This window comes from Tetrao urogallus (genome assembly GCF_951394365.1).
Source record: "Tetrao urogallus genome assembly, chromosome: 1".
NCBI classification, from domain to species: domain Eukaryota; kingdom Metazoa; phylum Chordata; class Aves; order Galliformes; family Phasianidae; genus Tetrao; species Tetrao urogallus.
The window spans coordinates 14,199,924-14,215,792 of NC_136813.1; the positions used below are offsets into that span (position 1 = coordinate 14,199,924).

The window sequence follows — 15,869 nt, forward strand, 5'->3', positions numbered from 1 at the left end:
CAGTTTTAGTACTTAGTAAAATTTACATAGCTTGTTAAAATGCTTGCCAGACATAAGTACTCAGATAAATTACGAAGAACTTGATTCTGGCCTGAACAGAGTATCAGGTGGTGATATTAAAATGCAAAGACTGGTTTTCATTTGCTCCTTGAATTAGCTTTGTGTTCAAGAACTTTTTAAGGGATACTTCCATTTCAATTATTAATATTGCTGACTTAGCCTGCATTGTTCAATACAGAAAATTTCGGGTATGCACTTGCTGCATTTCTCAGTGAAGCTAATTTGCTTATGTTTTCTTGCCAGAGTCTTAATTTGGACCAAGGTGCCTGCATTTTAATTGAAAAAAACAAAAACAAAAACAAAAAAACCCACAAAAAAAAACCCAACCGGTTTTTCATGAAGGTCTACATGGCTTATCTTCACTTGATAATTGATTGTGTAGCTGGTGTGCAGATATAGCTTAAAGGAGAAAATTGCAGCATTTTGCTTATGAGGAGTAATTTGAAAAGTGAAAGTGAAGCTTTTTCACCATAGATATAGCAATCAATTCCTTTAGGGCACACAAATCCTTGCTTGACCTTTTGAAATAAATTAGCAGCAGAGTCCAAGGCTTGGTATTTTGATGTAAAGGTTGCAGTGAATGTCATCTGTCAGGTCTCTCTGAGTTCAGGGGATGCTCTGGGAGCTGCACTGCAGGCCAGCCTAAGTATTCCAGTGAAAGAGCAGACAATTTGCTTCTCCATGGCCTAAGAAGAAAGCCTATCTAGAGGCAGTGAGATAATGCAATTTCTGATCTTTTCAGGATTTACAGAAGATTTCCTTGTGATGGCTTGCTGAGCTCATCTCTGTGTGCTGAGGTCCACAGCAGCAGTTCTGAGCTATTGGTTTAGGAACATCCTCTCCCGCACACTGCACATGGATACACCTGTGTGTGCAGCTGAGCACATGGATGAAGGGCAGTCAGTCATAAACAGCACTGGTCACCTCATCCAATGCAACGAAGGCAGAGCCAGGCTCTTGTCAGTGATACCCAGTGCCAAGACAAGAAGCAATGGGTACAAAATGGCACACAGCTAAGTTCCCTCAGGACATCAAGAAAAAATTCATTACTGTGTGGCTGACGGAGCACTGGCTATGGTTCTGTGGTTTTGTGATAAAGATGAAACCTGCTGCTGGTGGAAAAAAAAAAGAAAGAAAAAGTATGTACATGTGTACAAGGGAGATCCCTCCAGCAGCTGGGGTCTGACATCCAGTCCAGCAGCCCATGGATCCTCTGGTCTGCCACTTGCCCACACAGACACACACAGATGGATGTCTCTGGTCCAGAGCTCACTGGTAACCAACTCCCCAGTATCCAGTTGCAACCCCTTGGTGTCTGTGACACCCAAGCAAAGACCCCCATCAAACTTACAGGCACCCTATACGTGGCTCCTGGCTTCTTATCCAATTCACCAGCTCATCAGGCTGGATCTTCATTACTGCTTGCCCAGAGATGACACACTGTGCACACACTTGAGTCTCTCCAGTCACTGGCACATGGGCTTCAGGCCACTGTTTCCCAGCCTGAGGGCTGTCCCTGAAACCCATCTCACTGAGGTGACTGGGGATCTCCCACGTGCCAGCGTGCCCCTCTGTTACTCCGTGTAAGAGTGGATGGGCCTTCAGTTCTACAGTCTAACAATCCACGAATTTACTACATTTCGGGAGGAAAATTGTTCTGCAGGGATGCCTGATCCTTCCCCCCACACCTGACAAAGTCCTTGAATTTTTGTACCACTGCTACTGTTGAATAGGTTTGGGGCTAGGAGCTCAAAATCATACCAGATCCCGGCAGAAAGATGTTGTCTCTATGGACTCAAGCACATCTAACCTGCATGTCTAACCTGCAGCACATGCCATCATGGTGTCAGCTCATCCCTGCTGAGCAGCCCAGCTCACACCCAGACAGAAAGTCATCGCTCTGCAACAACCATTGTCCACAAACAATTCCTCTTTGCTCAGTGTGGCCCAGGCAAGGCAAAAGTTTGGACGCTCCTGCCTGGAGAGACTTTTCTGAGCCATAGCCCTCAGTGGAAGTCCAAGGCCTTGTCAGGAATTTCTCTCTCATTTTCAGGATGCACTTTGTAAAGCAAACTACTCCCTCCCTCTTGCTCTCGATGAAACCTAAGAGCAGAGTGGAGTCTTGGTCCTTGGAGATACTCAGCATCTGACCGGACACAGCGCTGTGCAGCCCCCTGTAGGTAGCCCTGCTTTGAGCTGAGGTTGGACAAGGCCTTCTCCAGAGGCCCTTTCCCACCTCTGCCTGTCAGCAATTCTCGACTCTGGGGGAGAACTCCTCTTTCTCCATATCCAACTTGTGAATGGAAATCCCAGGCCAGGTTGGTATTAGCTTCTTCGGAAGTGGAAAAAGCTGTGACTGTGGCAGTGGATAGAAAGATTTGAGGGAACTGTATTGATAGGTGGGATTGTTTCCAAGGTCACCTTCACCTCAGTGAGGGTAAACTGATTTCAGACTGAAGTGAGAGATCCCAGTGCATCAGCTGCTTGAGATGATGCTCTCCAAACTCACAGGCCAGAAAGGTTAAGATGTCTGCTCTTATTACTTATCTAACAAAAATGCCATGAATCAAAGTTAAGGGCTTTTTTTATGTCACCACACTTTTCATCAAAATATCTGGAAGGTACCCAGCTCTTCTTTATCCTGTTCTCTTCATACCGGTTCTGAAACTGAAGTTTTTTCAACTCGGGCAGAAATCCTTCGTTGGCTTGGAAATGGAGCATCAAATACAGTCACTGTTATTATGTAACTCATTCCATTTTTATTAAAGCATGTCTGTGTGACAGCAGCTTTCTGTAAGCAATACATAAATGAGGTTTTGAAACTCAGTTTGAAAAATAAGGTTTTATAAATTTGGCTTTGAAGCATCATTTTCGCTACCTGTAAGTGATTTTCAGGCAAAGTCTGAAGTCAAATCAGTTTTAGAAGACGATCTAAAACCTGTCTCCATCTTAGTACACATGGCACAGTATTTGTTGGTTTGGAAATTCCCTTTATTGAAGAAGACTTGGAGAAGAAATGCAAAATCTAATTTGCACTTTAAACACTAAGGCAGATATTCAAGGTCAGTCAGTGAATGATCAAATAAACTATAAATGTTATGTATTTCAGCACATTTGATCAAGACAGTCAATAAACAAATTTATAGTTCTTAGAATGAGAGACCAGAATACTGATTTCTTCATTTCATTAGCTGCTGCACTGGAGTCCCCAGGAGGATAAGAACAGACTGGACATCTGTTGAATTCACATTTCAGCGGAATGACTGAGCTCCACAAAAGAGCAAGGGAAATCATAAATGGATTTGCAGAAAGGTGTTTTCAAGCTGTTGCAAAACTTAAGATTAACTACAAAAGATTCTGTAGACTCCCCAAATGAGAGGAAAAATGTTTTAAAAAAATGTATTATTTTAAACAAATAGGAAAAGGTGTTTCCAATGACCTTATAAACCTGGTGCATTTTCAGCTGATAAGATGGAGAGCTGCTTTTTGTGTTGCAGATCTATAAAAGTTGTCACTCATATGAGCACAAGGTCAATCTGATAATGTTAGCTAGCTATTAGTTCTATAGGTACAAAGCAATGCCAGACTGAAGGAGCTTTATGCCATTCTTGCACACTTTGCTATTCCTGCTATACAGGTTCTCAGTGCCTATATAGGATACTCAGTGCACTTCTGATGGGCAAAAATATTCTCCAACCATTAAATACATCCTTGTTCACTGTGCACAAGATAACTGTTCTTTTTGTCTGGGAATCTCTGTTCTGTCTGCCTTGGTTCAGTCTAAAAAAAAAAAAGAAAAAAAAAGAAAGAAGAATATATGAATTGTTTCTTTGAATAGCAAGGACCGGACTGCTGAGCTGCTGCTGCTATACAAGAAGCTTTTCTACCATTGGGGTTTAAACTCAGTTATCATAAAATCACACTCAGGTTTTTCCCTGATGGTATTCCTGGATCTGACTGCTAAAAGTCTCTCAGATACCTCATCTGGATGGTGTCCTGTTGTGGAAATATCCTCCAGTAAATTGCAGGGTCTTAATTAATCAGAACTCTGAATGAACACACAAAGCATCTTATTTCAAAAGCAGTATTTATTTTTTTTTTTTCATCAAGATAAGACACATTACATACTGCATAGGGCAAGAAATAATGCTACAAGAGCTGCATTTAACTGAGATAACAACAACAACAACAAAAATTTGAGAGATTGCACTTGAGAAAGTAGGCTCTGTCCCAGAAGAATGCACTAAATGAAAAGCTAGCGAGTGGCTTTGAAATTATTCGAGTTTAGAAAATGTGCTTATTTTAGAGGGTTCCAATTCCACCAATAAAAACAATTTTTTTTTTTTAATAGCACTGTTTTTTAAATTAAAACAATATGTAAACAGCATAGCAATTATTACACAGACAAAAGAAATAAAGGTGTGGAAAAACATCTTGACAATTTCTACTAATAAATAAAAAAGGAAAAGTTTGGCTGCTACTTGATTTCACCAGGATCAGCACAGCAGGTGGCTGAGAAGTTTGGAAGTGTTTCACATTTTGTGACCAGTTGAGTGTACTTTTAAGAAACTAAGCATTAAGAGAGTAATCCCTTTTACAGCTGAATTTTCCTGCTGGATCCTAGCATCCACTGCTGCCTGCATCAAATTCAGTTAGCCAAACTACTGGCTGTACAGTGTTAACCATGTTTCACACCATTTGCTATGGTTCTGTTTCCCTTAAGATGCCCAAATCAGATTTCTAGTCCATTTCTTACACGGTGAAAAGGGAGTAAACTCCCACACTGGTGATTTCAAACTAAGGCACGCTTGGGAAGGAGCATCTCTCCCTGCTGCCCATTGAGGTGACTTAGTGTGAATACCCCCAGGACAGGGCTGTTTGGGATGCAGATGGACAAACAAACAGATGCGTGGGGAATGCCATGCACAGTGGATGCCTGATCCGAGTCTTCCCTTGAGGGGTGAGAATTACAGAACCACTCAGAGCACAAAGGCATGAGGCAGTTGCTTCCTACCACTGATGCTAAGAGGCTGGAGTGCTTAGGCATACTTGCAGTACAAGGCAGTCAGAAATATACGCTAGAGAGAGCGCACCATCTCAAAAACAATCAGTACTGTCAAGATCTCACATGCAATTTTCTTCCCAAATTAGCTGAAAATTATGGAAGGGCTGGGTCAATCCTGTTATAAAGCAAGAGACAGAAAAAGAATGAAGTCTTTTTTAAGCAGTTCTGAAATAAGAAATGAAGCTGGCAATCTTTGGTTACAGTGTTGTTCTTTTAAAGTGAATTGCTTTGAAAAATGATGAATCACTTCCCAACTCAGCATTTGGGAACATTTTTAAATAGACATCTGGGAGCCAGAGAGGAAAAATTAATATAAATAATAATAATAAAAAAAAACCCCACACATTTTGAATCTTAAATGTTAAAATACAAGAAAGAAAGCAACACAGCATTTCTAAGGGACGTTTCAGTAAAGTTGTGTTAAAATTATAAAAGAGCACTTATAAAATACTTGAGCTGATAAAGAGGCTGTTAGAACATTACTGCACTTCTATAACAAAACCATATATTACTAAAACATACTGGCTTAAAGAATCTCAGTATTATACTATAGCACATGCCAGTTTCCACTAATGTCAAACTACTTGGCTCTTTCAGAGAGGCAGAAACCCAAGAGGCAACACGAACAAGATGAACTGCTGCAGTCTGTGTCTGCTGTTAAACATAAAACCTCAACCATTAAACATGCCACCCCATTCTTTCTGCTACATTCATGATAAAAACTCCAGTTCTTCCATAAACTTCAATCTGCCTGTGTTTTACTCTGAACAGCTTCTGGAGCAGCATTTTATAGCCTTAAAGCTGGCTTGAAGGATGTTTTTTCCTTTCTCATGGAGAGCACTTGCATAATATTTAAAAAGGCATAGGAAGTTATGTCGTAGCTTTTACAGTGCTTATTTTATTCTGAGGTGGTGTTTATAATATTCTTGTGCTCGTTAATAAATGATGCACACTTTCCATGACAGACACACATTGCTTAATGAGTTAATATGCCTCAACAAAATGCAATCTAAAAGAAATTCATTGTTAACAGTTTAACCATGGAAATACACATAACTGAAGTGAAACAACAAGCCTCAGATAACTAAGATTAATGGATATATGACAAAGTTATAATAATCCATATTTAAAACAAACAAACAAACGAACCCCAAACCAAGTAACGATAATTAAATCTCAAGCACAGTTTAGTTTCCCAGTAACACAACTACAACATGAATCAATATTTTCAACAAACAAGTGCCCTATCTTCATTGCCTGCTTAGGGAGACATGGCACTTCTCCAGCTATGGCAAGGAGGGGACTGGGCACAGATCAGAACCAGCCCCAGCCCACAGAGGACCTGAAGGGCCCCATCTCACCATGCTTGCAGAAGGATATGAATGATGGTTCCTGTAGAGTTACTGTGGCAAAGGTGCCCCTGTACCCCCAACCACCACCAGTGTCCCAGCTTATGCAAAGCATTTACTAATTTTGTCACAAGATCTGCTTGAGGACAGATAGTGAGATTTGACTCTCCTGGTGTTTTATTTCATGTAATAAAGGATTTTTCTCATTGCACAGCACTCTTCTGAGAGGTGATGCTGGCAAGTTCATTTTCAGATCTGGATTAACCATTTTACAATTGCATGAGCTCAAATTCTCCTTTCATTTATACCCACAAAATTCTACTGACAGGAGAGTTTCACAGGTAGAAATGGCAGCAGAATTTGAGCATAGGAAATGGTGAGATATTTGCAGAAACACAACAAATGCTCTTTCATTGCCAGCTTACACAACTTCTGTGGGCCTTGTGCACCTAAAAACTGTAAGTGACCTTTGAAAAATTTCAACCCTCAGACTCTAGCTATAGTGAGCATAATTCCTGGATGCTGATACATAAATGTATGATATGCCTCTTTAGCTGCCATGGCACTAATCAGCCCAGCTATGCTGAAACACAGCAATCATTTCTTCTAATTGCAAAGGCAGGCTAGTAGCAAAGTTCAAATGATTAGTGACTAAAGGTCCTCAGAGCAATCCTGCTTAAAAGTAAATGTCTGGTAAGCTGCAATTAGTGGGTCTTATGTTTTTTCTTTCCTTTTTTTTTTTTTATTTTTTTTTTTATCGGGGTGGTCTTGAACTGCAGATACAATCACAACGATCATGATGATCCAACTGTATATCTACTAAAGCCATGTTCTTTCTTGCTTTGCCTTTCTTTCGGGGATGCTCAGCCTCAGGGACAAATTTCAGCACCTGGGAAAATGAAGAGGAATGCATCAATTAAAAAACACTGGTAAGAGATCTGAAGAGGAGAATGTTGGGGAAGTTCCAGCCTCATCTGCAGCTCGCACATACACCTCTGCCCATGGATCCACACCCACCTGCAGGTTCACAAGACAACCTTTAGGAAGTCTGTCCTGGCAACACATCTGTACTGTGGTGTTTTGTTCTTTATTTCCCGTTATGGAAGGGAGGGTGCTTGGATTCTATCTTGGAGCTTCGATTTTACTTTCTACCCATCAAAACACATTTTTGTTACACTTCCAACTTCTTCTTTTCTCTCTGTGACAACCTGCTGCATTGTCTGTCCTAGAGCTTTGACAGATTGGATTATTTCCTACCTCAGGATCTTTGTATCATGCAGTTCCCTAACTATGTCCAGAGCAGTTCCTTTGCATGCTGATTATCAGGCATGTTTCCTTTGGCTTGTCTTTCCAGTCCCACAAATATTTGAATTGTTCCAACCCATCTTTCATGCATATTTCTGCTCTAAAGAACAAGCAAAGATTTTTTAATGCAATTTGAGATCTCTGAAGCGCATCTTTAGAATTGGTCCAAAACTGAAATGCCTGTTAAGAGGCAGAAAAAGAGTGGAGCTTGCACAAAATTTGTACCTAGGTATCAACGAGTTTCTCCAGAATCTGACTGTTATTGGCTTCTGTTAAAAATGCGTGCCTTACTTGGAAAAGTCTCTTAAAAATCACTGTGAATAATGTGAAAGGAAACAACAAACCAAAGCAAGAATAAGATCTTAGGGAAATGTACATAGTAGAAGGGACTTCTGAAAAAAAGCCAAAAAAAACCACCACCTCACCAAAACATATAGGCAAGATAACTGCAAGACTCAAAGAGAGAGTCAAAGGTTATAAAGAAAAGGGGGAACATATACAAGATGCAACAAATGAAATCCTATTTGAGTGTAGGGAAATAAATAATGTGAGAGTGGTTAAACACTAGAGCAGGTTGCCCTGAGAGGTTGTGGAAGCCCTGTAGATTGTCAAAGTTAATAGCACAAAACCTTGGGCAGCCTCATCTAACTTTGAAATTCCCTGCTTTGAATGGGAGATGGAGCTAGATGACCTCTAAAGATGCCTTCCAACCCAAATTACTGTATGAAACTGATTTCATGAAAATAGTGTGGATATGTAGAAAACAGCTACAATGTTGAGTCCTATCTCATCTTCTGTGATAGTGTATGTATGTGAACATACTGGTAAAGGCTGAGCAGCACGGAAGTTTGCAGGGGCATGCTTAAGTGAGCCTGCTGTTTGATTCGGGGTATCCGTGCAAGAGCTTACATCCCCATTCCCATCCCCTGGTGGTGCAAGCCAGGGGAAGGGAATACTCTCGTTTTGTTTCATTAGCTTGTTGCTGAAATGCTTATGGTAGTTTAGCAGAAGAGGTTGTAATTTCAAATTACAGCTCTGAAACTTAAGTGTACATTTTGATTAAGTACCCAAGCTGAGTTCAGAATAAGAACACTTTAACTGTCCCATAGCACTTGTCTTCCTAAATCTCACAACACACTGCACAAAAAGATAGGCATCATTGTCAAACCTCTGCAGGCAGAGACTGTGGAACTATTTCCTCACGGCTCTGTGACAGATCAGTAGAACTATCGGAGGCATTATCTGGTCCTTTTCTTTTTGAAATCACTTACTTACTGATGGAAAGCAGGATGAGGAAAGGTGCCTGCAAGAAGATGAGCAGATTCTATACTCTGCAGCCTCAAGCATGTCATGTCAGAAACCAAACAATAGTGAGGTACTAGAACCAACACACCTCACCTCTTGCCAGACTGTTGTGAGGATGTGCTTGGCAAAGGAACTGATCATCAAAACACTGGTTTTGTCTGCTCACAAGATGGAGAGAAGTCTGTCTTGTTTATGACATGCCAAAGCCACTGGTCATGTGGGGAGTGGGACCACTCAAGTCACATGAGTGTCACAACCACAGAAACACCCACATCTTCAGCACTGGATAACAGGCCTCATATTGTCGCTCAGTTATTAACCTCCTTTTAGTACAAAGTACGTTCTGTTATTCGACCTTAAAACATCATGCAAGAGTTAAGGTACTCTGGGGAAAGAGAGGGAATCAGAGGCTGAGTAGCAGATTTACAAAACATTTGCAGCTTTGGCAGCTTCAGCAGAATTAGGATTTCCCAAAAACTAAATATGAATGACATGCCTAACGTTAACCATGAATGCCTGGCAGAATTGGTGGGGAAGGGAGATGCAGGTGTGAAGTCTTCAAGATAAGACTATTTGTTCTTCACTGTTAATGCCTGAAGGATAGGAAGGCCATGGGTTGTAACAAAAGACATAAGCATTGAACACCGTATTATTTCATCCTCCCTTGTGTGACAAAATTCACATTCCATCTGTGTAATACTGAGGAAGGACTGTACCTAAGAAAGGTACACAGATGGCATTTTAACCTGTTGGGAAGATGTAAATGCTTTCCACTGTTCCCCCTCTACTAAGCACTGGTGAGGCCACACCTCAAGTACTGTGTTCAGTTTTGGGCTTCTCGCTACAGGAAAGATGTTGAGGTCCTGGAGCATGTCCAGAGAAGGGCAACAAAACTGGTGAGGGGTCTGGAGCACAAGTCTTATGAGGAGCGGCTGAGGGAGCTGGGATTGTTCAGTCTGGAGAAGAGGAGGCTCAGGGGAGACCTCATTGCACTGTACAACTTCCTGAAGGGAGGCTGTGGTGAAGAGGGATTTGGTCTCTTCTCCCAGGCAATGAGCAGGACACGGGGTAATGGCTGCAAGTTGTACCAGAGGAGGTTTAGATTAGACATAAGGAAGAACTTTTTCTCTCAGAGAGTGGTCAGGCACTGGAATGGCTGCCCAGGGAGGTGGTGGAGTCGCCGTCCCTGGCAGTGTTCAAGAGGCATCTGGATGAGGAGCTGCGAGATATGGCTTAGTGCTTGTGGTGGCAATGGTGATGAGGAGACGGTTGGACTGGATGATCTTATAGGTTGTTTCCAACCTTGTGATTCTATGATTCTATGAAATGCAGAGACATGCAATTAAAAAAGGGGGGGAGAGGGGAGAAAGCAACAGAATGATAGTGGATCGGAATCGATTTTGAACTTTGACTGCCTCAATATAGGCAGTGAAGCCCAATGGACAACAGAACAACCCACAGTACCACACTGTCATTCAAACAGAAAGGAAGAGAACTCAGTCAAGCTTATAAGATTATTAAAGGGCTGAAAATAGACTGCATCTTCAAACATTTTTTTTTATTATTTAAGAAAACATACTTTTGAAATGAAGTACAGCTACTGAAGCTCCATCCATGATAAAATTCTTTACTTAAGGAAGCCTTTCATCAAAATCTGAAAAACTTTGCAAGATCATGGGTAGGAAGATCTGCTTTTATCAACTGAGAGCAAATGAAAGTATGCAACGGGATGAGAACAAAGATTCGGTCTGTATTTAAGCCATCACACCTCCTGGCAGCTTGGGGATTTTCCCTGTGTTTTATATTAAGAAACATGAGCACAGTATATGGGCTTTGCTGATAAGAGTAGAAAAATGAATTGGCAGGCACTTCCTCAGACAAGACAGGAAAGCAGTGTTTGAACACAGCTGAAATTGGACTGCTTTAATAGCTGATCACAGAACTGATGTTCAAAGCTTTCAGTCTAGCTTCCATCTAATAGTTTTAGTTTCAGCTAAATACAGAGAATTGAAAAGAATCAGGAAGTAAGGCCATTTCTTGTGACCACAGTAGTTGAAAGAAAATCCTTTCTTCTGAAAATAGCCGCTGTTTATTCATTACATGGTCAGTTTCTTTAAGGTGAGGAACTACAGGGTTAATGAAAACAGTTCAAAGAAATTTTGTTTAGGACACTTTATTGCTCCCTTTTTGATAAGGTCAGTAGAATTTCTGCTATAAGAAAATAAGGATATGGGGAAGGACTGGAACATTCAAAAGATTTATTTTGTGTGAGTGAAAAGAAGAATAATTTTGCAGTTTTCAAATTAAAGGAGCAATGTCTGTGATTGTTAACCAAACTGTCGTGCCCCAGCTGTTCTTCACAAAGAACATGTAACTACAGACATACAGCACTCTTCAAACACTGAGTTAGTTATGGACATAAAGCTCTGTAACATATAAAAAAAATAATAAAAGCAAGACATAGGACTTAATATCTGAAATGGATTTGGTGTTTATGGGTAATAAAATGAAAAGTGTCGGGGCCTTGTAACATTCCTCATTCAGGTAAATCCATAGGAGTGTGCCAACATGCTGGACAGTACTTTTTGTAAATGGGCCTGAACACTGGAGAGGCTTTGAGGCCAGGTGAATGTGGCAACTTCCTTGGGACTGGTGGGGAAGGAAATAAAATGTTTACACAGTTTTCCATGACAGGAATCTTGCCTGCTGATAAAGCACTGAATTTGGATTCTTTTAACTGAAGAGCAAAGCCATCACCCAAAAACAGCTTCTGGAAGCTGAAGCCAGATAACTTCAGTCTGGAATTAGACAACACCTGTTCAAGACAAACTGCCCCATCACTTGGACAGCCCACCAAGAACCTGAGGGATTTACAGTCTCAGTTTGAGGACATCACAGAACAGTTGTGTTTTAGTAGGTATACAATACAAGATCAGGGCTTGCTCTGGGGACAGCAGAGTGCTTTCCAGCAGCCTGTGGAGCAAAGGAAGTTCCCTCCTCCAACCACAGCAGATATATAAAAGCACTTCTTAACTTGATTTCAGGATCAGCAGGGCAAGTTCAGGGGCTGAGAAAGGCAGGGCAGTGATGACTGCTAGGAAAGGTCCATCTAGAGATAGTGTGTTCGCCCTGATGCATACCCAGCACTTCTTCAGTAGAAGCATCAACAGAGAAAGCTTCAGAAGATGATTCACCTGTACCACCCGCTTCTGGAAGTGGGTGTTAGGCTTGCTCTGTTAGCTAGGAAGGAAGCCCAACAGCTGACTCCCAGCTTTAGGTGGGCAGAGCCATATGGGGAAAACCACTCCCTCCTTGCTATATATATCATTTACCTCTGAAGTCAAACAACATTTAGCTATGGCAGTCCGTTCTGGGTGATTTCCATTCTAATAAAAAGCAAGGAGTAATAGAGAATTCAGACCATAGTAAATGTATGAAAATGAAAAATTTTTAACTTACAATTGTTTACTATTGTTTACTTTATGTATTAGTACATAGACTGCTCCAAAAGTAATGCCTCCTATTTTATTATGTGGGCCAGCGATGTCAGAGGAGGATGTTGGTGGCACAGCAGTAGAGGTTGAACCTTCCCACCAATATTCCATTATATGTTGTTGCTTCATGACAGATGGCAGCAGAGGGACAGTCTGACAGAATGGTGTCTGACAAGGAAGTGCATATGAAGCAAAGGTGTGGAATGGAATTCCTTGAAGAGCATCTCAGCCAGCTCATCCACACAAATCAGCAGATTACAACCAGGGAACTGTTACAGAGTTGCATATTGGCTTCAATGCACTGGAAACAATTGTAGTAAAGTCGGAATATCACAAAGCTTGTGCCCACAAATGCTCACAGAGGAACAGGAAGAACACCACGTGCACATTTGTCAGTACCTACTGAACCAATATGAGGCTTCAGGTGACAATTTCCTGGATCACACTGTCACCAGTAACAAGATGTGCTGTCTCCACTACGAGCAGGAGTCAAAACGACAGTGTGTGGAGTGGTGATATATGAATATATCGGAAGAAAAGGCTTAAGACACCGCCCTTACTGGGGCTGTGATGTCCAAGTGATGTCCACTGTCTTTTAGGATAGGAAAGTGGCAATCCTAGATTTCCTGGAACCCATACAAACTATCAACTCTTGACCAATGCATTGCAGCGCTGACCTCCACTGGTACAGATTTTTATGAATGCAGTATGCAGGCTCTTGTTCATCACTGGCTAAAATGCATACATAATGGTGGTGACCATTCTGAGAAAGTGTTTTATAGATGAGAATTTGCTCTATCAAATAGTGTTATTGTGCTTTTTGTATCAGTTGTAGTTTGAATGGAAATAAATAAGAGGCATTCTTTTCAGAGCAACCTATGCATTTGTTAATACCAACTCCAGTTAATATTCTTTGTTAAATTCTTGATCAATAGTTTAAACACCAATAAAAATCTCACTCAAAACTGTTTTTTTTTTTTCCTGATGAGGCTAGGAAGACCAAAATTTATCAAAACCATGACTATAGTTTACCAAATACTTGGTTGGCTGTATATTCCATAGAAAAATGATGGAGAGCAACTCTGGATCCAATTTGAGATGAATATTTCAGTGAAATTTGTACTTTGCAGAGCTTATTTTAACTTACAGCTATTCAGCATGATCTAATCTCCTTTTGCTCATCTAAAAATACTATCATTCTAGCATGCAAGCCAAATTATATTTCTCTGAGGTTCATGAAAGAGAACACATCAAAAGCACAAAACATTCAACACAGATTCAAGTTCTGATACAGAGTAAAATCTTACTCAGCAAGTTTTCAAAGTTATCTCATCCAAAGGTCACAAATAGTTTAGCTGTGCCGTTAGCATAAGAAACCAAGCATCATGGGAATGTGGTACATAATTTAGCATAAGGACCTTTATTCCAGTAGGACTGTAGCCTAAAATAACAACAGAGACCTAAAGTTGTGTTCTTTTTTACCAGGCATAATTGCAGGATATCAGGAAGAAAATAAAAACGTTCCATTTGATCATCAGTGGTAGCATTCAAACTAAGGGGTTATTACCGTGGAATCACTGCTCTTAAAAATTATTTGGTTTAAAAGTAAAGAATTTGAAATGCTTACCAAAACTACAGTATTTTTGACATACTAGATAGCAACAGGAGCCTCACTTTTTGTCATCTGCTCAAGTGTTATGGCTCTACCCTTGCTTGTCACTGACCAGATACAGGTGTTCCCTGTTCCCCAACTCTCTTTGTCCAGACCTGTATCACAGCTGTCTCATTAGCTTAACTTCCAGATACCATCCCAAGAACTTTCATTTTAATCTAGTACAAAAATATTCTCTCTTTGATCTCACTGTTCATCAAGTAATCTAGCAGTCACTTCTGGCTCATTCTGTTTCCTTGTATTTGCAGTTTCTTGTATAATATTTCTAAGCATTATCTCTTGTCAGGTTAATTCTGCGCCTTTATTGCCATAACAACCTTTCTGTCTTCTTTGTACATCTACAATCACTCTGGGACATGCAACAATCAAACCATATTCCTTGCACATCGGTCTGATGATGCTAGCTCTTTTTAATCACTCAATTTCCTTTGTTGAGTCATTTTCGTGTAGTTATTTAATGTTTCTCTCTGTAAAGACGTATAAGAATTATTGCCTGCTCTCATTAAGTGCCTCCTTAAGATTTGCTTAAGGTTTTGCTTAAGGTTTACCTCCCTGTGGAAAAAGAAAAAAAAAAAAAGGAAGACGAAAAGTAAAAAGCACAGACAACACAAAATCGCAATTGCTTCAGTTCTTAACACCATTGCAGCAGCTTCTCTGCCTCAGTCAAGTCGCATACCACCTTTTTACTTTCTCCCCTGTTCCTTCCTACCCAACAACACTCTTTGTTGACAACGGACTTATTTCTCCTCTGCCATCCCTTTGCAGGGCAGCAAGATGTTACCAACTTGCAACATGAGTACTAATTTAAACCTCGTGGTTAAGAATTGTTGCACGTACGTCCTTTGAAGCTCCACTTAACATGAGGCTTGAATGGAGGTATAACGATGCAAAAAAAGCAGAAAAACAAAGCAGCATATACACAGTGAAAAATGCATCAGTCTTTACTGTTGAGAAATTAAGTAGGTAAGGGAGATGCAATCAGCTTTCACCACTTTATTTTTCCTTATGTGCCTCTTAGCTGTGCTGCAGAATACGTTGTTGGTGGAGGTTTATGCACTGTGACAAATACTGGTTGCTACCTTAAGAGCGTTTATTCCTCACGGAAACTCATTTCACATCTTATCAGTTACAGCAATGAGATGGGGAAACCGATTTCTTGTTTCTCCAAGGGATGAGCACACTGGCTGGATGGCACAGCTGCAGATCTTGCTGCACAAAGTCCTGGCCTCTCTGGGCAGGGTTACCTCAAGGTTCAAATTCCCTCACTCCTTAAAAGGCAGTCCCAGGCACTTCCAAAGAAATGTACTGCAAGGGGAATCATCCTTTCATTTCAGCTCCCCTTTAGCAAGTTAGATGTGAGCATTTGATTAAGGGGTGCCACATTCATTTCCATGAATCACTTTGTCTTTGCACAGAGCCCTGCACCATAACTTAGCATCACTTCTGGCAGGCTGTCAGGGAGAGGCATTTTGAGACACTGCCAGCACTAGGCCTGTTTAGTTTGCAGGGTTCGTGACACCATGTGGTAAGCCCTGAGTGTCCATGAGCTCTGGTCTCAAGCAAAACCAGAAGCAGTGAAAAACCACAGAGTATCGCAAGACTCCTGCAAAAGAAAACAC

At 40.9% G+C, this 15,869-nt stretch overlaps 1 protein-coding gene across 1 annotated transcript in view; it reads right to left on the reverse strand.

The window, feature by feature from the left end:
- Positions 1–7,228: 7,228 nt before the first annotated feature.
- Positions 7,229–15,869, reverse strand: part of PDGFD (platelet derived growth factor D) — a gene marked incomplete at both ends in the record, with an annotated part of 135,884 nt that continues 127,243 nt past the window's right edge. The window contains one exon of the mRNA XM_079546064.1: positions 7,229–7,363. Within this exon, the coding sequence (XP_079402190.1) occupies positions 7,229–7,363 (135 nt within the window). The remainder of the gene's footprint in view (positions 7,364–15,869) is intronic.